Raw genomic sequence first — 25,707 nt, 5'->3', positions numbered from 1 at the left:
GCTTTACATGCTATTGATTAAAGAGTGACTTTAAATCAGTCATAATTTTCTTAATTTTAAATTATATTGCTAATTGATCTGAGATCATACACTCTATTTTTTATAAAATGGCTCTGCATTTTTAAGAGAGCGTGATGTCACCGAGTAAATCTTTTCACAAGGAATTTATTTTTGAGAATATATCTAAATTTGGAAAACGGGCAATGATATCTGAAAATAATTTTAGCAGTTGGAATTGTTAATAGAAAAATGAATAAAAGGATTTAATTTTTTAAAGGGTTTGTTTGCATTTCTTGTGAGCAAATTAGTTCTATTTAATGAGTATTTAGTAATGTCACGACTATATCAATTGTGTTAATCGACAAAAGTCTACATTTTTTTCATTAACTGAATACATTCATATAATATACATTTTTTTTTCATGCAAGACATTAAGAAATTTGAGACTTGAGAGAATTTTTATATCATTTATTAAGCATTCAATATCCCATTTTGTAAACTAAATGTACTACACTAGAAAGTTTAAAAGTTACTGCCACGAAAAACTGAAATTCAATCAATAAAGAGATTTTAGAATATGCTTTAGAATATGGCTGCTTTATTTATTAATTTTTTTGAAGTTTTTCTTACAGGAATATACCTTGTAACGTTCCTTTTTCAGCCTAAAAAAAGAAAGAAAAAAATTACAATACAGAAATACGAATATATTTGATTACATTTTACTGAAAATCAATTTAATTTCCTTAAAAAAACTTGTGATTTATTCTAATGAAGAAAATAAATCAATCACCAAACTTCTGCAGCTGAAACGCAAGATGAAAATGGTTGCCTAGCAATATTATGATGCGAAAGGTTCTGATTCCTCTTGATGTGACAGTGAATCGTTTTTCTTCATACTTCGAAATCCATTTTTTTTAAAAATGTGTGTCTATATCTACGTACATATGTATCCGAGCATAATATCATAAAAGTAGAATCAGAATTGATCAAATTTTACACCTGGTCTTTGCACCAACATTTTGGATTTCGGAGCCCGATAAAGCCCTCTAGTAACAAGTCTCGGAGTTCTTTTTCCACTCTCTAATTACCAAAAGCAGATATTTTTATATGGATTTCTATTTTAATGTGCATACAAGCAGTTTTAAGTAATTAATTTTGACAATATGAAAGAACAAATATTAATAGGTTCATTTTCGGGAAAGTTGGATTCAGTATCCCGGCTATAAATAAACTCATATATATTTTTTTAAATGTTAAAATGATTTTTTTTTAAAAAAATGACAGAATTTTTATAATTAAATTCTATTTATAGGATAGGGCAATTTCTAAATAATAAAACAACATATCTTTTTAGAATTATAAAATAACTTAATGTAAAACTTGCAAAAAGTAATTAATTAGAAATACTATTAGAATAATGTTCCAGAATTTAAACTCTTTTCGTGCTCAAAATTCTGATGTGAACCAGTTGAATCATCATTTCTTCATAAGGATAAAACATAGTATGAGAAACAATCCTAATTTTGTCTGCCAAAAATCACAAAGGCTGAAAATGAGGATTTAATTAAGTACAGTGGATGTGCATGTACATCATCCATGACGCATATAAGACGCATGAATATTCATTCTGCCGGAATCCAATAAATCATTTATGGGGCACTCAAGAAAAACAAATTGTTGGGCAAGGTCTCCTGTGTCAACACAGGGTCTGGAGACGTCTCTTTTGCAGAAATAGCGAAGATGGCCTGAGAATTTACAGGATCATTTTGTAAATTCAAAGTTAAGCCATTTTAACTATTCAGGGAAGGGGCGGTATCTTAATCCCTATTGATATCGTCTGAAGATTAAAGAAAAACAGTTTTTTTTTTAAATTCTTATTTTCAAATATTTTTTGAGATTTCTAAAACTGCCTGGGACAGATTTTTATCCGTGAAATGAGATGAAATTAATGCTATAAATTGTATTTTCTCTCATCTTACTTTTGAAGTACGCATTTCTAATTTTTCAAAAAAAAAAAAAAAATGAAAAAGAAAGAAAAGCAGGAACCTACTTACTTTAAAAAGAAAAGAAAAAAAAAGAACAATCTTTTCATTTTTTTAGCACTGTATTTCTCTTTTGTTTTTATTTTATCATAGTTATAAACTTTCTAATATTTACAAAGAATGAAACCTTAAACTGGCTACTCCACTCGTCCGAAGACACATGGGAAAATCTGAATGACCAGACCGCCGCAACAGCAACACTAGCGGGAACAGTGGTCGAGTTCCAAGGGCGGCCACGGTACAACCCTTCCCTTGGGAAGTACATCCAGTCATCGGTGGGAGAAGCCAGAGCCCAAGCTTTTTCTGTACCCACCAGGGTGACGAGAACCAACCAATATGCCGGAATTTTTTCGCCCTCAATTACGAGGTGTCCCCCTGGGGGGTATTGCAAAAAATATATCATTTGTCTTAATATTTTGAAGGAATAGTGAAATTCAAGGTTGAGAATCGCTGCTGCATCAGACCATTCTAGATAAAATGACTACATTCTTGTTGATACATTAATAAAGTGCTTCAGTCACATAATTTGCGGATAGTTTTTAATTCCTGAAAATAAAAATCAAAAATTTCATAAACTTGAAATGTTCTTACCGAGACAGCGAATCATTCGACCTTGATTCAGCGTCTTCTTCCAAACACAAAAGAGAAAGGAAAGCCAGGACCAAACACATTTTGGGGAGGGCCTGTAAAAATTAAATTCTAAAATTAAACATTCTGTAGATGTTTTACTTGGACTCATTTCGTGCATGAATTTTTTTTTTCTTGTGGTGTCTCGCATTTGTAATCCTGGGATATTATAACTTTGAGAAAAATATTTTCATAGTTGTTGTTTTTTTCAATTACGCTATATTAGAGTATATGAAAAAATAAGATGTAAACATCTTTAAAAAAATGTCATGTCGTTTAAATCTAATATTCTTTTATTTATATTTTTCACATATTCTTTAAAATAAAAGATGATTAATTTAAAAATTTCGGAATATATTTTAACATTGTCCAAGTCATGAGCATTGTTTATGTATTACTCGATAAGCGGTGTGACTTAAGAAGTATCAAACAAAAAAGGAGCACATCACAGCTCTTACGCTTTCAAAACGAAAAAGAAAAAAAAAACTCAAATATTTGTTGATTCTGCATTTTATGGGTTTCAGGTTGTTAATGGTTTTTAATATTAATGTTCCAGAAGGTAAAAGTTGCTGTCAAAAGATTTTGAGAAGTCTGGGGAAATTTAATGGTTTCCAAGACTTAAAGGTTAAAGTGGAAATATCTTAGTTGAAGTAGAAGTGAATTTATTTTCAAAATGTGAACGATAAGAAAAAGAATTTATTTTAAAGGCCCGGATAAATTGAATTTATTGCGTATATATATTAAAAAACACACATGTTATTTCTTAACATTGTTTATAGTAATATTAAATGTATATTTTCTTTGCTTCAAAGGAAGGGGGAAGGTTATTCTTCGCCTCATGTGAAATGATTGTGGAATTTTTAAAAAAAATCCCATCGAAAGCATTGCAATTGTTTTTTATATATTTTTATTAATTGGCATTCTGTTTGTTTATCTGTTCGTTACAAATTTTGTAATCGATTTTTAATTTTCTCGATGGACTAGATATTTGAAAGTTTAAACATAGCTCAGAACTGGATGACAATACATATCGCTCATCGTGAATTTAGTTTAAAATAGATTGCAAAATTTCACACACACAAGATTAAAAAGCTGAAAATAAGTGTTTAAATAAAGAAATTTTTATTATATTAATTTTTTAAATGGACTGAAAAGTATGCAAAAATTTCTTTTAGCTCCATACAAATTTATAACCCACACAAATTGGCTTGAAAATTTGTGATTTTGAATTTTTTAAATTCACAATCACTTTGTATGTAATTAGAAATCTCTATGGAGTTAAGATTTATAATGATTCACTTGATTCATCATGCTTCTTAGAAATTATTTCATTCGTTTCAATGTTTAAAATCAACGTTGGGCTACGATATAGCTACAGCAATTATCAAGAGAATTTTTAGCAAAAAATCGTGTAATAAATTATCTATTTTACGTTTTAGCAGAACGAATCATTTAAAATATGATTTCGAATCGAATTTAAAAACAGTTTTAGAATTCAGGATAACAGATATACATTAAAATTATAAGAAGTCTTAAATAATAATTGTGGAAATACTTTTCATTCAGTGATGAGTTTCTGTGCGTGGGTATATCTTTCATTTTATGAATGGAAAAAAGCATACAAGCGCAATGTTATTGAATGAGTAGAGAGTATTATGTTATAAAAACAAAAAACCTCTTAGAAAATTTTGCTGTCCTAAAGTGTCTGAAAAATGCTCTTTGTTTTTTAGCCAAAATAAAACAGTTGTAATAGATTTGTTGAGGATAAGATATTGATAGAAAACTTAAGAAAGCTAAAAGTAAGAATACTACAGTTTCATTCAATTTATTGTAAAGGAACCACCTTTGTTGATTTCTTTTTAAAACTATATATGTATATATATATATATATATATATATATATATATATATATATATATATATATATATATATATATATATATATATATATATATATATATATATATATATATATATATATATATATATATATATATATATATATATATAGAGAGAGAGAGAGAGAGAGAGAGAGAGAGAGAGAGAGAGAGAGAGAGAGAGAAGTAAGTGAAAAGAACATTAATCGTTTACTTTACGACATCATTTGAGCTTTTTCGTGAATTTCTTTAAAAATTCTTTCAAATAAATCTTTTATGATTAACAAAAACTGCTTTTAGGTGAAGCTGGACATAAAACTGTAGAATTTTAATATATTTATATAACACCCAAATCAAATCAATAAACCACGATATGTTGTCAAATAAATCTGATTTTGTCTTTGACGTCAAGATTGAATAAATATATTTACAAACAGTTGCAAAAAATAAATTGAAATCTTATGTTTCTATTGTCAAGAATTTATTTTTATTGTATTCAATAATCGCAAAAATTTTTGCTACAACTTAAAAACATTTTAATATTTAAATCCAAAAAGTCCAGTTAAATTAATAATATTTCCATTGCATTAAATAACAAATATATCTTTAAAAAATTGCCTTACTGGTTTACGAATTTTTTAAAAAAAGAAAACTTTTTATTCTTATCCTTGCAAATGCATGCTCATTATTTATTACAAATGAAAATTTCGATAAAATAGCACCTAAACAAATAATACTGGGTTTACTCCAGTAGTAAATTTTGAATGGTTTACTGTTAGGGAATATTGCAACCTTTACTTGTCAGAGTGTTGACAAGGATTAAAAATTCAATTTAAATATCTTCTTAAGATGAAAAAAAAAATAGAAAATTCAACTGAATATAGAATATTATGATGAAAATTGTTTGAATCTTTTTTCAAACCTTTAACTTATCCCCTATTTACTTATAACCCTTATGCCCTACTTACCCCCATTACTTAATCCCTACTTTAAACATATCAATCATTTGGATACAATCATTAAATTAGGTATGCATATTGTTGGCTTTTCTATCATTATGAAGAATAATTTAAAACAAAGCCATTATTTAAAACTATTTTATGCTGCCTTATTCAAATCCATAATTGATAAAAGCATTCGCACCGACAAAAACGCCACCTCCTGTTCCAAAAACAGAAAATCCTGGAACTGCTCCTCTTGTAAAAAAGGTTTTTATATTTACACATACACATTTAAGTTCTACAAGCAGAAGGAAGCCAAAAGCAAAGTATAAAAAGAATTAATGTAAATGTATAGAAAGCAAAAATGAGAAGTGCATGCAACTTTTTCTTACTAAATAACTCCAAATATAAAATGACCAGACTTATGTCGGTAAGTGGTTTATATATGAAAAAGATATAAATCTTTTTCTAATATTAAACTTTAAAATATTGGTGTCTGCAGAAATCGTCATCCCAAACTTAGCTTACATTCTAGATTGATCAATATAAAAATCATTCTGAAAGAAATTTAGCATAATATGTAATATATCTTTTTATCAGTTATATATTCTATCTTAAGACGCTTAAATTAATTTACTATTACGTTGATTTTCTACTTTTTTCTTTATTTTTTTAATCCCCCCCTCCTCCTTTCTTCTGGTTATTCTAGCCCTATTATTAGGTTCTGGTTATAGCTCTGTTATTAGTTTCTATTATTAGGTGCTGGTTATTCTATTCTTCTTATTATTATTAGCATGCTCAAGTTCTTATACTGTCGCGAAATGAAATTTGTAAAGTCTGGACATTTTATTAAATTGGATACGACTGCGAAGCAAAGGATTGTGCATTCATTATTAAAATGAAAATAAAATTCCAGAAGATTGTAATAGTATATTACAGAGAGAGTGTAAGAGAGTAAAACAGTGTTTTGTAAGGTATGAATCTGTTGTGATGCACTGAATTGTGTATCGATAAACATCCTGTATTTCCTATCCACCCTTTTTACTAAAGGAGAGACATCTACATGACTGAATCATTCTGAAGACTTTTTAACATTGCCTCTCAAATTTTGTGAAATCGTTCAACCAAAATATGGATCAATAACGTTCAGAAAATAAATAATATTTTCTCTAAAACATTAAAAGTAATTTTAAAAAAAGGCGTGCAAACACCCAAAATACTGAATGACTTCATGAGAAATCCCGATTAACTCCTTTTCCAGACAAATGGATATATATATGCTAGTGGCTTCAAATCGTGCATTGTAAACTGCAAACATTATGCATATATTTTATTATTGTTTCATATGAATAAGTTTACTTTTGTTGTGGCGCTTTTAAATGCATCCGTTTTTGCTGCTGCATCCTATAATTAGAATAAAATCCAGAGAATAAAGTTAGAATTATATAAGGATTAAAACTGCACGTATTAACCAGCAAATACGCCACTACAGCAATACCAGCATATCCATCCTCATCAGATCCAAAAAAATTCGCTAGAAATAGATGTAGCAGATGTGTCACCAGCATTTGTGCCATCAGAGCATCTTTATGACGAAAGTACCTCCAGCACCAGTGTTCTCAGAATTACAAGCACTAGAACTAGCGGGAGTATTAGAATTATCATGAAACGTTGGAATTGCAAAGGAAAAGGAAAACTCCTGTAAAAGAATACTCATTTCACGCCATTACTGTCTCATAAGGAAAAAAATAATTTAAATCACAATATATTGTCTGCAATATTATCACTAGATGATAGAAATAACTTCCCGGAATCAGAAAACATTATTTCGAAAGAGGAGAAATGGAATGTGGAACAAAATATTTTTAGTTTAGAAAAAAAATGCAAATTTTCCTCAGAAGTCTTAATGATTATGCTTTACAGATAATGAACATTTTATACGCAGATTCATGTCGATTGGTCTTATTTCGCTGTCGCATCCTATAACTAGAGTGAATTCCAGAAAAAAGGGAGGAAGAAAATTAAAATATATAATATATAAAGATAAAAAAAAATCTCTAACAAACCGCCAACAAATACACCACTATTATCAGAAAAAGCAAATCCTCCAGCAGCAGCTCCAGCGAATCCTCCATTTGCAATTCCAGGAAATCCACCAACGGCAGATCCAGCAAATGCGCCACCATCACCTGAGAAATCTGAGCCACTCGCACTAGTAGCGAAAGTGCTACCACTGCCAGTGTTTCCAGTGTCACTAGCACTAGGACCGGCGGGACTGCCAGAACTGCCATCAAACGTGGCACCTCCAAATGAGAAGGGAAAACCTCCTGCAAAAGAATCCCCATTTCATACCATTGTTGACTACGTGAGAAAAAAAATCTTATTTAAGTCACGTCAGACTGTCTAAAATATTGACAGAAGATGATAAAAACAACTTTCCGTAATCAGAAAACATCATTTCTAAAAAGGAGAGATGGAATGTGGAAAAGAAAGTATTTGTACCTTAAAAAATAAACAAATCTTCTTCAGAAGTCTAAAAAAATCTCCTTTCCAGATAATGAATATAATTGTTCATAGATTCATGTCGATTGGTCTTATTCCGCTATCGCACCCCATAATTAGAGTGAAATCCAGAAGAAAAGAAGAAAGAATCTTAGAAATATTTAAATATAAAAGCTCGAACAAAAGCGCACCCATTATCACCAACAAATACACCACTATCATCAGAACCAGCAAATCCTCCAGTTACAATTCCAGCAAATGCGCCATCAGCATCTGTGAAATCTGGACCACTCGCAAAAGTGCTACCAGTGTCATTAGCACTAGGGCTGGCGGGACTGCCAGAACTGCCACCAAACATGGGACCTTCAAATGAGAATCGAAAACCTCCTGTAAAAGAATCTTCTTTTTATACCGTTACTAACTACATGAGAAAAAATCTAATTTAAGTCTCGATAAACTGTTTAAAATATTATCAGAAGATGATAAAAACAACTTTCTAAAATCAGGAAATATCATTTCTAAGGAGGAGAGATGGAATGTAGAAAAAAGTTTTTATAGTTTAGAAAATAATACAAATCTTCTTCAAAAGTCCTAATAAATTTGCTTTTCAGATAATTGAACGTTTTGTTTTTGGGTTCAAGCTAATAGCTCCTTTAAATTTATTCATTTCGCTATCATATCCTACAATTAAACAGAAATAGAAAAAAAGGGAGAATAGGAAAGTTAGATATAAGAATTAAAAAGCTCCAGCAAAAGCACATGCATTACCACCAACAAATACACCACTACCACCAGAACCAGCAAATCCACCAGCAGCAGCTCCAGCAAATCCACCAGCAGCAGTTCCAGGAAATTCACCAGCAGCAGATCCAGCAAATCCGCCCCCAGTACCTGTGAAATCTGAACCACTCGTACTGGTAACGAAAGTACTACCAGTACCCATGTTTCCAGTTTCACTAGTACTAGGATAGACGGAGCTGGAAGAACTGCCACCAAATGTTGGACCTCCAAATGAGAAGGGAAAACCTCCTGTAAAAGAAGCCTCATTTCACCTCAATATGGTTACAGAACAAAAAAATTATATATTTTAAAGTGATGATAAACTGTCAAGAATATTGGCTTAAGATGATATGGTTACAATTGCTCATATTTCTAATGAATAGAAATAAAGGATAATTTAATTTTAGTGGGAAAATGTACCATTATCCTGAATCAACCATAGAGTAAAAGTTTACCTACCAAAATTTGGCACAAATCCTGGTGGTGCCGCATTTCCTAGAACAAAAAGATAATAACTGTTCAATAAACCACTCAAAAATCTCAATTTATGATGATGATTGAGACGAAACGTTCATTTTTCTCATAAAAGAAATGTATCAAATACAGATTTCATTCTAAATGCTACACGCAAAATGTTTAATAGTGACCCAAAAAAATTACTTAACACGTTAGAGATAAACATACATATTTCCACTTGGATAAGTGCTTCATATGACATAAAGAATCAGCCAGTAAAGGGATTGCTGAAGAAAATACGATGTTTAAATTATTTTCCAGTTTCATTTACTCATATTTAGTAAAATACTTTTGACGTACTAATATTTTAAACAAAAACGTTGCAATACTCTAAGACTAAACTTGATTGAATCATAAAACTTTGAATTTTACCATATTAGTTTATTTTAAACCCATTTCAGTGGTTGCCTCATAAGAAAAAAATCACTAATCAACGAGCAACTCCTGCTCGAGGACTTTCTTAAAATGATGAACTTCATTGATTTGCTTAAATGATGTAATTTAAATCCTCATAACTCAGTTCTAGTGGTAGAAGAGTGGTATTTCTGTATTTAAAATATTAGTGTGTCAGTAATATTTTACTAATTATGACTTATAAGATCACAGACTGTGTAAAATCTTAGATCTAAGTATTTCAATAGTAAAATTATTGACTCATAACACCATAAAAATAATTATTCGCTTTTTGAAAAGCGCTTTTCTACTTAAATGGATTAGATTTTTAAGGCTATTTTTCAAATCATTAACCAGTTCATTTCTAACCCAGTGTAATAATCCAATCAACATAAAAACAAGTGATAGTAAAATGAAAAAATATTAAAATCATTTTACTTAAATTGGTAATGAGTTTAAAATTGCTACAACATTATATAGAGTGTTTTTATATTTCCTTTCTAATGATGAAAAATCTAAATTTCATGTATCCATGCATGCATTCATAATGTGTCAAGATTTAGAAATGATATTTCACTGTATAAAAGAACTTTATTTAAGAATCCTCTTATTCTAGTAGTGGGAATAAAAAAAAATTATTATGTATAAAAAACACAGATGTTGGATATCTCCATGGAATTATTTAAACCACTATTCCGAGCTGAAGGTTTGAAGGAATAGGTTTCAATATTCACTAATCAACGTAGGGTGTTCTTATACCATCATGGCCTGTGAAAAAAATCAGAGTGTAGATTCCATTTGCCTTTTTTATAAGAGCCCCAATGGAAGGTCATGCGCACCTCAGGAACCTCACATGACCCCAACGGATCAGTGACAAATGATTGTCTCATCTGGACAACTATCTGCCATTGTCCCATTGCAGTCTTCTGATTTTCCTGAGGTAGGCGTGATCTTCCATTGCGCGCAATAGTTAGACTTATGTGAACTCTGCTTAATTATCAAATTCTGCTTTTACTACGAAATGTTCCGACGCAAAAAAAAAAAAAAAAAAAAAAAAAAAAAATGTTCTACATATACCTGATTGCACTTAAAGGACTTTTGTATTGAACTTGTTTAATATATTATCAGCCAGGTTTGAATTGCGCATAAAAATTCTCTAAAATTGATGGACGCAAGTAGATTAATAGAAAAAAATATTTAAATTATATACCTTATGCTCGTATTCGAGAGAAACTTTTGCGTACAATAATCCTTTCCAGGTAAAAAAATGGAATTATAGAATAACTGGCAAGAATCAGAAAAGAAGCATTACTTTACCATTATACTTTTTCTTTTTCTTGACATGTAGTTTAAAATACAGACATTTTTTTCAGAAAACAGTTGTTGTTTTTTAAATACGTGTCGCATAATCACTGGTTTTTCGCTTTGAATCTGTTATGAATATAATGTACTATACGTACTATTTTAGAAGGAAATTAAAGTTACTAACCAGCTGCGCTTCGAGAAGATGAAGACTGCCCTGTATAAGTGTTGCCAGTCATGGCGTTGGCATCTTGATAGCTTCCGCCCCGTCCAGTGTAAGCACTAGAAGAAGATCCGGCAACATTTCCGGCACCCTTCTGTGATTCACAGATCGTCTTGCCATTGACGGTACTGCAAGACGTTGATTCGGAATAACATTGGCCGCCGGCGAACATTAGGCTTATTGTTAAAGTCCACAGTAGCAAAGAATCCATCGAAAAATATCTGGAAAAAAATATTAAAAATATAAAGTGGAGTTTTTTAATCCCGATATTGTACAATAGCTGTACAACCACTTAGACCATCAGGGAATATACAAAAGCGACCGATTTGTTAAAGTGGTTTTATCAAAGGCTACCATTCCGATTCCCAGGTAAAAATGGTACAAATTGTAGAAGGAATGATCGAAAATCTTATTTCCATCATTAGTTGGTTTGAAAAGAAGCAAATAGTACCATTTTCGGCGTTTCCTTGCATTTGTCTCTCTTCGACCACTTTCTGATTAGATACCGTAAAGAACAACTAAATTCAGATTACTTAAATGCTTTCCCAAAATAGAGTGAAAATCTTAGAAATACATTGGAAATACTAAATAAAAGGACTTCTAGATAAATGAATGTTTCATCGACTTTTCCCCCCTTGCTAATGGTTTAAAATGAGAATATTTAAACAGTGACTGCTAATACCAATTAAGAAACCCAGAGTATTCTAAAGTGCATTCTTATTATTCTATTTATAATAAGCAGTAATATTCCAAAATTATGCAATTATTAGGGCCAACGAAAAGAGAGACCTAATTTTCTAATAGACGAATGCTAATTACAATTAATTAGAAGAAAAAGCTCGAAAAACCGCTATTTGCTAAGAAAAGTATGTTATGAAGAATATAGTTTCCGTACTTATTATTAGAAAAAATATTACATATTAAAAGTATTATGTAAAACGGAGTTACTTCGATACTGATGGTTTCATAAAAATATAGCTTATCTGACGACTCGACGACATTTTTTTCTCGTTCAAAATTTCTTCCTAACAGACTAATAATTTTTTTTATTCTCTGCCTTATTTTCCTAACAATCTTCTGTCTCCTGTCTCATATTCAAAATAATGTATCCACCGAAACACTTGAGTAATTTAAACCTGGGCAAGTCATAAGTCTCCATACAAGTGATGAAAGTAGTGACTAATTTGTTTTTCTTTTTTCGTTTTCAGGTAGATGAATTAATTGAAAAGAGATGCCACTAATGAAGGTAGAGTAAAATGACATTATTCTGTTAGCTGGGAATGGTACCATTCGTCATGCAATAGAAAACACACAGACTGCAGATAATACAAAATACTAAGACTGGTCTTAAAAGACATTGAAATAATGTTAGTTATTCATCAAGTTTTTCAGTAAACTTGAATTTAGGTTCATAATGAAACGAGAGATAATGAAACGCAGGTTCATTATCGCGCCCTGTCTTTTAACAATTTTCAGTTTTGGGGAAAAAAAACCCGATGAAGTGAAATAAAGAAAAAAAACCCCGCTGTCTTAAAAAAGAAAAATAATACAAAATAATTTCTTTGACATATGTATATATTTTATAATCTCTAAGAATGAGACCAGACATTTTTTATTGCTTTATTTTTAATGCATTGTATCTGCGGAGAACATTTTGTTACTTCTATTAATGACGCGAAAATAAATTTGAATTGAAAAATATATTATAATGGCTTTATTTAACCAGAATTCACTATTAAGCTTAAAAAAAGCCATATGCATTAATTTCCCCACATTTGGTTCGAATCATTTTCTTAAAGATTCTAAGGACTTCGAGCTAAGGGAGAAAAAAAAAACGTAGTTTCCTTAAATTCTTAACAGCTTTGAGCTCCTTTCTATGATGCCCAAGCCAAGCCTGCCCAACTTTTCATTGTTCCGCCATAGAATCGACCCAAGATTTACATTGCAGCCCTTAGGAGTGGGGCCCACTTGGGAGTAATTGGTTCACTCAGCTAAAAGCCAACCCTGAATAACGCCGCTGATCATCAAGAAAATCATAAGTATAGATCCATTGCCGCTGAAATCAGTATTGGAAGCCCAAAGAGAAAAACACAGATATGCTAAGAAACCGACATAAATTTCATCTATATGGGACGATTTTGACTATTGTGTAGTGTTCTGCTGTTGGACACTAAGCAAGCATGAAAATATCTCTGGTTTTTTAAAGTCCATTCTTTTTTTGAACTGAGGCAAATTTGTATGTCTGTTGTGAAGCGAACAAACAAAATGTCGGATACTGAATGAATAGCAATCCACATAGAAAAGTCAAGATGTGGAGAAATTAATAGTGTAATGCAAAATTTAGGGTGACAAGATTGCTGTTTCTTTTTTCATCGAAGCATACTTGAAAACCATGATTTATTTCGACATGTAGAATCATTTGGTACCATTAGTATGAATAAAATTAACAGACTGCACTTTCATTATTCGGAAGAAGACTGATAACTCACTTTGCACATTCTTTTTCAAAAAATTCATTCTTTTTTTTCTGCTTCTATTTTTTTGCAAATAAACGACAAAACATTTTAAATTAAACTTCTAAATAAGCAACCAATGCATACGATTATAAATCGTATTATTTCAAAATCGTATACAAAAACTTAAATTTCTTATAAAATTAATTTTTTTCCCGAATAAACAAATGATAATAGTTTTGTATTTCTGTTTTGTTTACTTAAATTTCAAATATTATAACTTCATTTGCTCTCTGAAATAGTACTCTGCTCTGAAAATAATTATAGAATTCTTAAGCAGTTGCTAGAAGAATTTGTTATATAGAACTTATGATATTTTTCTTTGGATATATGTTCTGAATAAAAATTATGATATTTTCAGTAAAGATCCCGTTGAAGTATTCATTTTATGCTATTTTTTTAATAAAATTATCAAATAATTGATTGTTCTGAAATATCCAACCATATTCGTTCTGTTGAGCCGGCTTTAACTTTGAAGAGCAGAATATTATTTCAGAATATCTTTATCAAATTTCATTTCTTTGATAATTTTTCTGTAAGTTTCATAAATTTTTCAATAATTATTCTTAGATTTTTGATTTTTTAATATATGTTTTATTTATTTTAAGGTTAAAGATCATTTTATAAATGTATGAGTGATTGAAGTATTCTTTTATTTCATGTTTATATGAACAAAAATTATTCTATGTATTGTTTCGTTTTCTTATGGTTAGTTTGTCTTGTATTTGCAGTTTTTTTTTCTTGTGGTTAGTTTGACTTATTTGTATTTTTTTTCTTGTGGTTAGTTTGTCTTGTATTTGCAATTATTTTCTTGTGATATTGCAATTCATTTATATACACGTATATACTATATTTAGCTCACTTTCTCGAATAAATAAATATCAGTATATAAACACATATCCTTAGCGAGTCCCTAAATACAGTTTTGTCATCTAGCCGACATCTGTTTTGATATTTAGCGATTCAGGTTTGTTCTTTTAGGTGCTCGAATGAATAATTATTAGTTACAGGATCATAAACTTCATTTTTTAAAATTTTTTCCTACTTGATTGTCGTAAATTTCAATAAGCTGAGGGCAACAATTTATAATTTATAAGCTTGCATTTTATCCCGAACACAAACCAGAAATGTTTATGAATGTGCATATTGGATAGCGCCGTTGAGAAAATGATAGCAGCAATGCCATTCTGAAAAAGTAAAGAAAGCAGTGCTATTAAGCGCGACTAAAAGACTTTATAAAAAAAAGATGAGGGAATTTCCATTTGGACGAATGTTATTAGATTGCTATTCAATGTCGCAATTCATTATATTCTGGCTTTACGAAGCAGTTGGAAGGCAATTCTATTATTTTCTTACAGCAATTTTTTTTTTTAATTTTGTATTTAGCAATACTTTTTTTCTTTTTATAGATCACTATTTGTTTCAAAATGATTTTAATGATTAATTTTGAAAGTTCGTGAGCATTATATATAGAAAAGATTTCATTACAAGGAAACAAAGGCTAGCGAGATAAAGAATTGTACGATGGAGAGCGGGACAAAACCAACGGAATAAAAATTAATTATAGGATCCCTTACATTTAGGAATTCACATTTTAATTACATTTTTTAATGCTGGATTGTGGCTAAGATTAATGAACTGAAGTCTGCTGATTCATAATAATATCACTTAATTTGGAGATTGTTGCTAATATTTTTTTTTCTTCAAGGTTTTTTTTTTGTGTGTGTGTGTGTGGCATTGCATTTTTTTTCTGATAGTGAATCAATAATAATTTCATATAGATTTTAGTGATTAATTTTGATTTGATTCTACATGAACATTATGATAGAGAAGATTCCACTGCAATAAAACAAAACTTTTAACGTAACTACATGTTTACTTTATTTCTTAAGCGCTCTGCCAAAGTACATGGCATTATCTACTACGGCTTTTGATTGCTAAACTGTGGCAATCATATCCGAGATAACAACCTGTCTAGACGGTATGCATTTGATGTAGGGAATGCAGGTTATGGATGCAAGCAATGCATGCAGTGCTATGAATGTATGGAATGCATTTTTATTTGATTTTGCATTGAAATACTTCATACCATTCTGAAGTTGCCCTAACAGAAAATCAATTAAAACTTCTGCGGATAACAGGCAGATCATTTCTGCTTTTTCATGTACTTACACAATACGGCTTGTTTTATTTTTATTTTTTTAGTATAATGAAGGAATTTAATAGTCATTTTAAATCTCTTCCCTTTGACTAGTTGGTTTCAAATTTGATCCATAATTGCAATTTGGGTGTCAAAAAACACATGCAAAATTACATTCATTTCTCTCGTTCTATTAGAAGTTGTTACTCAGACATACAAACATAATTCCTGAAAATGCAGAGGGGGATCAATTTCGATGATATTTAAAACGAGGGTTCCATCAGAATCTCGAGGAAACGAATCTCGGCAATTAGTTTCATTAGAAAGAAAAATGTTAAACATTCATTAAAAATTAAAATTAAATTCCAACTTACTAAGAGTTTTTTTGGGCGTCTCCGAATGCTTTTATAATTTTTTTTTTTTTTTGATTTTTTGATTTTTTTTTAAATTTAAGAAATCGTTTTCTATATATTTAGTATACTACAAAACATATTTCCAATTTTTCTATAGCAATTTGTTTTTATTTTTATATTTAACTCGAGTGGACAAAAAATTGTTGCAAAAAGTTTATGATTTTCAAACTTACAAAAATACACAGCAATTCTTAAAATCTTTAATCAAAATTTAACAATATTTAATTTTGACATCATTAATTATTTAAATTTTTTACTCCGTATAGAATTATTCCCTTAGAAATCGTATATTGATTAATACATATATTTCCTCAGATTATGCCATTAAAAATTGATAGAAATAAATCATAAGATTATATTTCACCACTACTTTTAAAGCGATGCATTAAAATAGCACTTCTGTACATTGTAAAGAATTTAATCTTATTTTCAAAAATTTCATCTTAATACTACTTATAGATTGACGTAGTAGAATTAATTGCGATCGTTTATCTTATAGACATATTACTGAAAGCTCACGCCCAATAAATATGTTAACATTAGCTAATAACGAATCGACTCTCGTGTTAACATCTTGTTTACAGTGGATAAGGCAATGTTTGAAATCTGAAAAATATTGATTGTCAAGTGCTATTTTAATTACAACACTGCTGTATAGATTAAATACGAGTTAGTTCTCTGAGAATATTTGTTGTGTTTACTTTCAATTAAATCTCTTCTACATGACTTGATGTTTATAATTCTGTCAACAAAGTAATGCCATATCGTTTTAATAACTTGTCCGTCTTTGGAATACAAGATTAAATATTCGATTAAACATCGAAAACAGTTTGAATTTTAAGCAACATAAAATATATATTTTGAAAATTATGCAAATAAATTGTCAAAATTCTGCATAACAGCTAAATTGATACCATTACAATGATAATGTTTCAATGTTAAATTGTATAAAAATTATTTTTGTGCAGCTATAATTTCAGAAGTTATCGCGCGCTAAATTTTCACTTAATTTTTAGTTTACAGAAATTCCAATTACATTTTTTAAAATCACATTTGCACATTTCTACCATTCAAAGTATATTTGTCCCAAATGTGGTAGCTCTAAGTCAAATGGCCTACAAAGTATCAGCACGTACACATACAACATATCCTCTTTTATTATTAACAGAGATAAAGATATAATGTTCAAACTAACTCTACATTTAAACATATTTGCATCGTTTGTGCCATGCTATATTTTTAAATAAATTTTTCAATATTAATAAATCAATAAAAATGTTTATATAACACATTTTTGGCTTGATGGAGGAAAGTTATTCTGCAAAAAAATTTCAAAATGTTTTTTTCTAAACTAATTTTGATTAAACTTTATGCTCATAATTTTTAATTATTTTTTCCATCATTCCTTGTGTTTGTTTATTTCACTAAGAAACTTATGATGAAAAGTTTAAAAATATTCTCGGAAAGATATCATATTTTTGCTCAGAATCCATATTTTTTGTATTAGTCATTCTTTTCATATTTTAATATTTAATTGAGAATTGCTTTTTTCAATTAAAAAAAATATTTCCTGTTTTGTTTTTTTAACATTTTTTATTACTTTTCAGAAGAAAAAACAAAGATTAAATTTTCAGAATTATAAAGAATAAAGAGAGGTTTCAACTCCTCAATACAAAATCTGTTATTGAAAATTTGGGTTTACGGAGAATTAATATCAAACAGATTTGGAAAATTAAATGCAGACGATAATGTGAATGATAAAATTCCATTCGTAAATAATAATAGTTTAATTAAATATAATTTAATTAAACTATTATAGATTTTATTTATTTCATAATCGTTTTAAATCAAAAATAAAATAAAGTGAAAATGATAAATTCGGTATCAAAATTGCAAGCGAAAAATTTCGTAGTTTTGATTTAATAAAATTTCTATAAAAAATGTATAAAGAAAACGATATTTCATATTCTTTATTATGCATTCATTATATCTAGTAAAATTTTCTTCTATTTACAAATCAACTTCTATTACATTTTTCAGTTTAAAAAAATTTATTAATTTGAAAATAAAAGGAGGCATTTATTTTTATATTTTACTTAAATAGCAATTAGATTCATTTACAGCAATTATTATTTTTAATATTTTTTTTTACTGAATCAAAAGAATGGAAATGTTTGACATTTAAAATTTATGATGAAAGATTTCACATTTAGGATTGCCGCTATAATATGTAGTATGTTGTTTCTTTCAATAAATGGCCTCTACGAAATGTATTCTTATTTTTATCATGACAAAAGGTTATGAATGTACATGTTTTCATCTCTTGAATGCAATGAGGAACATCAAATCAGAAACGTTCATAGAATAATGCATAATGAAAAAGAAAGTTTCTACTAAACAATTGCTGCAATCATTGTCAGATACAAAATTTTCTTATTTTTAACAATACTGAGTGAGTATGATTTAAATAAAGGTGTTTCCTGTTTACCACGGAAGCGCTGGTCTTGTCGAATGTAGAGGTTACGACATTAATGCATTGCGTTTACAATAAAATTTAGTTCCACAAATTTCATTTTATGTGGAAAAAAATGCGTTAAGCATAGTTCAAATTAAAATACATTTTTATTTTAAACAAAGCAAAATATTTCTGTAATTAAAGTGGGAAAATGAAAGGAATGTTAATTGAAATGATTTTTATGACTTCTTAAAAAGTAATTATATGAAACAATTGTTTTTGAACTGGGGGGGGGGGGGGGGTTATCCTCTTCTTTCTTATATACAAGGCGCATCTGACTACCGCCTGGTTCGCCGAAAAAATTGATTACATCTAATTCCAGTTAAATCCTTAGATATATTTTCAAGTTCTGAATCTGCCAAATTGTCGGGTATTAAAGTTGCATTATTTTAATTGTCTCACATAAGTCCTATTCATTGTGTATGTGAACCTCTCAAATGGAGATCAGTTCCATTACATCATTTTGCTATTAAAAACATAAATGTGTAGTTTATCTGCCTTATAAATTTCCTGTATTGTGAGTTCACTTTTTTTTTTCATCGTCTTGTAATTCACACAGAGATTAAACAAAAAAAAATTTTTTTCTTGGGCTTTCAACAATGGAAGAAATTACGCGATGAAATATTAGATGAAACAATGAAAACGGTTAGAATTTCAGAGTAACAATCTAATCTATTGTTGGAAATTAGAAAAAAAAATTAATTGTCAAAATTCCGGAAAAAATTGCACTATTATTGAATTGGTATCATTAAAAAGACAAAACGATTTGTAAAATTCATTTTTATGCAATAATATTTTCGGAAATTATCACGGAAAAATGAAAAATTCAAGTTAATTTTTAATTAATTAAATAAATTCATAGAACGGTAATAATCATATATAGGACAAAACTGCCGTATCAAGTATAATTATTAAATGTTATGTAAAAAGGTGTAAATAACAAATTTCATATTTAATTGTATAATATAACAAAGAAAGGTATATTAAAAAACGAGTTAAAAATTGTTTTAGAGCAGCTACAGCTCTTTAATTTTATGGTCGAAGACCAATGCCTTAAGTGCAAAAACGTCATATTTTGCTGCAACACGAGGGTTATTTTGAGACGTATTTTATAGATTTGAACCATAGTTAGTTGAAGAGGACTATATACGATTGGCATCCCTCTCCAAATTTCTATCGACAAACCAGAAGGCGAAGATGGATTCTATTTGTCTGGTTACACTATTTATACATAAGACAGAATTTCCGTGAAATAAAGTCTCACTTTTCAGACTCTTGTTTCGAAGCCGCGAATCTACCACGTGATGTCTTGCCATGTTTGTCTTTAAAAAAAAAAAAAACTGAAATTTTATTGCAATTTTCTCATCTAGGAGTAGGATTATCGATTCAACTTTTATTCCCTTAATTTGACAAAAAAAAAAATTCTTGAGTAGTTAAGAACTTATATAAAACTTATATGGCATTCACCCTTCCAATAGTCTTCTCTTTTGAGTAAAATGATTCAACTATGAACTCGATCGTGACTTCATCCTTCCAATAATGTATTCTTTGTTCGTTCAAATTTGATTTAAATTTTATTAAAAATTATATTTCAGCTGCTCATGCGCAAAGCATGAACATCTTTTAAGATATTTATTTTCTTGTGCATACATTAAATATTTATACAAGAGGAAAGAAACACCCTGTGAAAATAATCATGAATGTTTTTAAGAAGAGCAGAACTTATTTTCGAGAAAATACAAAAATAAATATACGCATGACAGCTGTCCGTTTCATTGACTTTTTTAAATTTTCCTTTCATCTAGATATTAATATGATAGTGCTATAGATTGGCGATATACAAATAAATTTAGAACAATAAATAAATTTTAATCATGCTTGATTAAAAATCAAGCAAAACATCCTACAAAGCAGGTAGTTAAACCAAATTTGTGGAGTAGTTACTTCTTTGACTTAGTAGGTGCCTACTTTTTAATTAAAAATTAATCGAAATTTTAAAGTTTTTCTTCAGCAGCTTCAGAGCATATTATTGCATAATAACAATATTTTCACCTCTTCTAAAATTTAAAAAATCAGTTTTTAAAAGGATATTAAGTTTATTTCTGAACGATTCTTTCTTCTAATTTTAATAACTTTTCCAAAATAATTTTTAGATAAATAATAAAACTGCATTATTATTTAGTAACAGCATTTATATACTCATGCGTAGCAGAAATATGAAATACATTTTCTTTTCATGCACATTATCGTTAGTCTATTTAAAATTAATTTTTTAAAATAATATAAAGATAGATGTATCAATCTTAAAATATTATCATATTCAGGGCTTGATTTTAAACATGCAAAGTACCTATCTTTAGGGTCTATCTTTAGGTGACCCGAGCCCATGATGTTTTTGCTGCAGTATTTTGAAAGCTATTTTATTTTGTGTTTTTATTTAGTTATAAGAGTCATGCAATCGAACTTATTCAAACTAAGAGTAAGCATTGTTTAAATTAATATTAGTCTATTATTCTAGCAACTATCTTAATTAAATACTATTTGTAAGTTATTTTATAATAATTCTAAAAAATATGGTATTTTAAAATTTTGAAAATGTCCAATCCTGTTATAAAAAATTATTTTGATTCTGTTAAAAAGAATGTAAACATTTTTTTTAGAATTATTTTTAAATTTCAACAAATCAGTTTTTATACACGATATACTAAAACCAACTTTTTTTTTAAATGACATGTAATTTTTCGTTTTGTTATTTCAAAGTGTCAAATATTTGCGGGTAAAACTTTTTTCTATATATTAAATCGATTAAGAAATATTTGATTTTGAGTTTAAAAGGAAAAGAGTGCCTCGAAATGTTTATTGACTAAAAGCCCTTACAGATTTTATGAAGGATATCCTTTATATTAAACTATTAGCCGATAAAAAATGTATGAATCTACTATTTTGTCTCGGCATCCTGCTTTTTTTATTATTTATCTAATACAATTGGTCTGGTACAAAATTCCGATTCTGGAACAGAATGCGAATGCATTTAAATATATTATTTATGCTTACATATTTCGATATGAGAAGAGGTTTAAGTTTTTTACCAAACTGAAATACACTCATAGATCAAAAATTTTCTTTTTCGTTTATTAATGCACAACTTCAGATCACACACCTGCATAAACAAACCTGAGGTTCCTATACTTTCACTTATAACACGTGCAAGTGTCATCCTTTTTCGATTACTGCGCAATTCCTCAAAACATTTACGTAGATCAATATAAATTCATCGATTAGAAACTAAATAATATGCATTTTTATTCCCATAAGGTTTGCTTTTTAAGGATTTATTTCCAGGTAAATTTTTGTCTTCAAAAATTGTACTTCTGGTGCAGTTATTCAAATTCCCTTTTTCATAAGTGTAGTGAGAAAGAAATCAATAAATTTATATAACGGAAAAATATATTTAATTTTTTTAATGTACACATTTATTAGCAACTCTTTAATAACATGGAGAAGACGACCAGAGCCTTGGTAAAGAAAAAAAATTAAACTTGCAACGCAGTTTCTTTTCTTTCGTTTGCAAAGATTGATATATTAGATGACTATTAATGAGCATAAAATAAAAAAGAAGTTTATATTATTTGTTCTTGGGAAAAGTTATTCTTTTTATATTCAACAACAGCAGTTTGTTTGTAAATAAATACGAAGTTTAGATTAAAACATTGCATTTTAATATAAATTTGCAATAAATAATTTTTGCAAATCAAAGATAATTAAATGTGGCGTGAATAATATTAATTAAATTTCATATTAGTACATAAATATTACCTTAATTTATTAAAACTTAAAAGTTCCAAAAAAATTACAAAATATTAATTCCATTTAAGAATTACAAAATATTAATCCTGTTTAAGAATTCTGAATCTTTAATGTTAAAAGTCGTATTCATCTTTGTTGTATTATAGTTACTAAAAAAATACAAAAATAAAATTTTTGTAGACAAATAATGAAATCTGGTTTTTGCTTACTTATTAACAGGAATAAATACGAAAAATTAGAGTCACATTTAGTATTTATCAATTCTTAATATTTCAGAAATATATAAAAATGCAAATGTGTAATAATAGGTACTTTAGAAAAATAATTTATTTTCTTATACTCCAAAACTACTGTTTTAAAGTAGCAGGAGTAGTCTCTTCAAAACTTTCTCGCATACTCTCTAATAAGCTTATCATGTCAGAGAACATCTTACATGGCACTGGCGGACAATAGTTAAGAAATATTAACTTGTAGCGTGAATTTAGCGTTTTTACTGAATCTGTCATTTTATCCTGGCGATTAACCCCTGGCATGCGTTAATATCCAAAAATCGAATTTGTGTTTTAGACACAAATTTCGTTTTTCTCAAACGATTGAAATAAAAATTTGATACAAAGCTGCACTTGTAGTAATAAAATCCCGTACCAAATTTGGTATATTTAAGCCAGTGCATTTTTTAATTATCCCATTTACATGTTTCTGAAAGTACAGACCGGAAACTGGTGGTTGGATTTGGTGTAAAATTTGGCAGGTTTCTACACTATAGATGATAAATCTGTGCACCGAATTTTACGTATCTAGTACTTTTTGTTTTGTAATTATCATGTTAACTTGTATTAGAACAGCCGGACAAACGGACTTCCTCTGAATAGATTTTACTCAACATTTGATAGATATCTACAAATTCAGTGTAAAGACCGTACACCAAATTTCAACTGTCTGGCTTAAAGCGTTTTCGAATTCCGAGCGTATTTTTGTCACAGACAGACAGATGGATGGACATTTTCTAAAAATGCGTTTATCAAATTCGGGGAAGTCTATAAAACATGGAGATTCGTCCAAATCTGGAGTTAGAATTTTTTGACGATTATTATACTTTTTCTACACTAGGTATACGAAATTGTAAAAAAGGGAAGAAAAATTACTGAAATTCGAAATCGTACGGTATTATAGTTTCGTAAAAAATGTGAAGCGTGTATTATCAAAAACAAAATACATTCAAATTTCCCACACTGAAATTGTACATGTATCAAAACATATCACTCTTGCTTTATCAATAAAGAAGATGTATTATTTGTCTAAAGTTGTTGCTTTTTTTCCTAATCAGTCATGTGCCATGCGTATGGAAGGAGAATCAGGAAGGAGAAAATAAGCGGAAATCAAAAATAAATAAATAAAATAATAATAATTTAGAAACTGAAATGTGAATACTAATAGTAAAAGCAGAAATTTGACAAGAAAGTGTCAGCGTAACATGCAACATATCATGAAAAATTATGGTCAAGGTCTTCCTATTCAAAATATTGAAAAAGAAATCTAAATCTATATCTTATTGCTTTCAAATGCTGGAAAAACATAAATGATTTTGAAGCAAATCTGAATTGAAAATTCGTTTTCTAAATAAATCGTAAGTGAACTGACATATGTATAAAGAAAGCCTTGTTAAGAGATTAAATATCTACTCCTATGAAAGCAATTGAATATCTAACACAAGATATTATTATATACAAGAGTAAAAAGAATTAGATTAATATAAAATACAAATTATAAATATAAGCATCTTACTGGTCTTCTTGTTTCAAAGCACAATTTCCCGTTCGCTTTTTAACTTCCACTTTTGTGAATCTGTCGAACAGAAATAAGAGGTGTCGACTCAAGGCGTGAAGTTTTAAACGTCAGCATCGCTGTGAATATCATTTGTGGGATTGCTAACGTCACAGTGCAGGTGGGCAAATTATGTTAATGTACAATATTGCCACAACCGTGACTCATTTTGGCATCTGGATTATTCTCCAATTTCGATCTGGACATAGACTAACAAACCCTGAAAATGAAAAAAATAATAAAATAAAATAAATAAATAAAAGCTGGTCTTGTTTGTTTGTTTTTTTCAAGTGTGCCTTATTACGCAATAAAGTTTTGGAAACAATTGGACATAAACAATAACTATTTATGTATTCTGATTCTATGAAAGCTCAGAAAGAAGCAACGAAAAATTTCATATTTTGAAATGAACCAAGCAGGTGTTTTAACAACTGCTTCTTGTCCGTGAAGTGAGGATTATCACTCTTTCTGATCATTATTCTGGTTGTATTTGTTAATATTTCTCATTTCTGCAAACAGATCACTTGAAATTTTGACTTAAGGTAAATGGATTGCATATCTCTAATGGAATTAGGCACGTGGAATAACATTTTGAAGATTATTTATGAAAATTCAATAAAAACAAAGATTTTTTTGGCTATTGCATTGATTATTTTTTTATTCAGCCAATGTGAAATGAAATGTCAGTATACAGAGTATCAATATATCCATGTATTATTCATTGAATTAATAAATTCCATAAAACTATAGCTATAAAAAGTTTTTCGAAATTAAATATATCAATAGATATCTCAGTTCAAAGTGTTTAATTTCGAACAAAATCGCAGCAAAAACCTTTATTTATTCTTTTTGTTTCTAGAAATATTGCATGCAATAGCGAAAAAGTGATATAGCGATACTGTACTAGCTCATGATGGATTATACTGAATTGCTATACATTATAAGTCATTTCATTAAAGAGAATCTTTAAATTTCTGAATAAAATCAATAGAGATAATTTCCTATTATTTGTCATAGACTAACATTATAATAAAAAAATTCATAGATTTTTTTCCGCTAAAATTTTTGAAAAAGGTTCATTTTCTGTTTAAAAGACTTATGAATATATGATTAAAAGGATAAATGGCAGATTTCAAAAAGCAATAAATCTCACTCATAAAATTTTTTTCATAAAAATATCCAAACCAATTTAAAATGCCGCGTAGTTTTATTAACTTTCTTTAAAAAATATTTGGAATATTTTTTAATAATATAAATATTACTACTTTATATAATATAAATATAACTACTTT

The 25,707-nt window shown here is 28.8% G+C and overlaps 1 protein-coding gene across 1 annotated transcript; it reads right to left on the bottom strand.

Annotated features, from left to right (window-relative positions):
* Window positions 1-452: 452 nt before the first annotated feature.
* On the bottom strand, window positions 453-24,532 carry LOC129966684 (keratin, type I cytoskeletal 9-like). The gene is made up of 7 exons (XM_056081200.1): window positions 24,377-24,532; window positions 11,168-11,424; window positions 9,229-9,264; window positions 8,758-9,018; window positions 7,554-7,814; window positions 2,634-2,725; window positions 453-662 (listed from the first exon to the last, which is right to left on the bottom strand). Exons 2-6 carry the CDS (start codon window positions 11,412-11,414, stop codon window positions 2,661-2,663), a joined length of 870 nt encoding a protein of 289 aa, XP_055937175.1. The 5' UTR covers window positions 11,415-11,424; window positions 24,377-24,532; the 3' UTR covers window positions 453-662; window positions 2,634-2,660.
* Window positions 24,533-25,707: the final 1,175 nt, after the last annotated feature.

The sequence above is a fragment of the Argiope bruennichi genome, chromosome 4, assembly GCF_947563725.1.
Source record: "Argiope bruennichi chromosome 4, qqArgBrue1.1, whole genome shotgun sequence".
NCBI lineage: Eukaryota > Metazoa > Arthropoda > Arachnida > Araneae > Araneidae > Argiope > Argiope bruennichi.
Note: the sequence above shows the minus strand (reverse complement) of the source record. Positions and strands in the feature narration are given on the sequence as shown.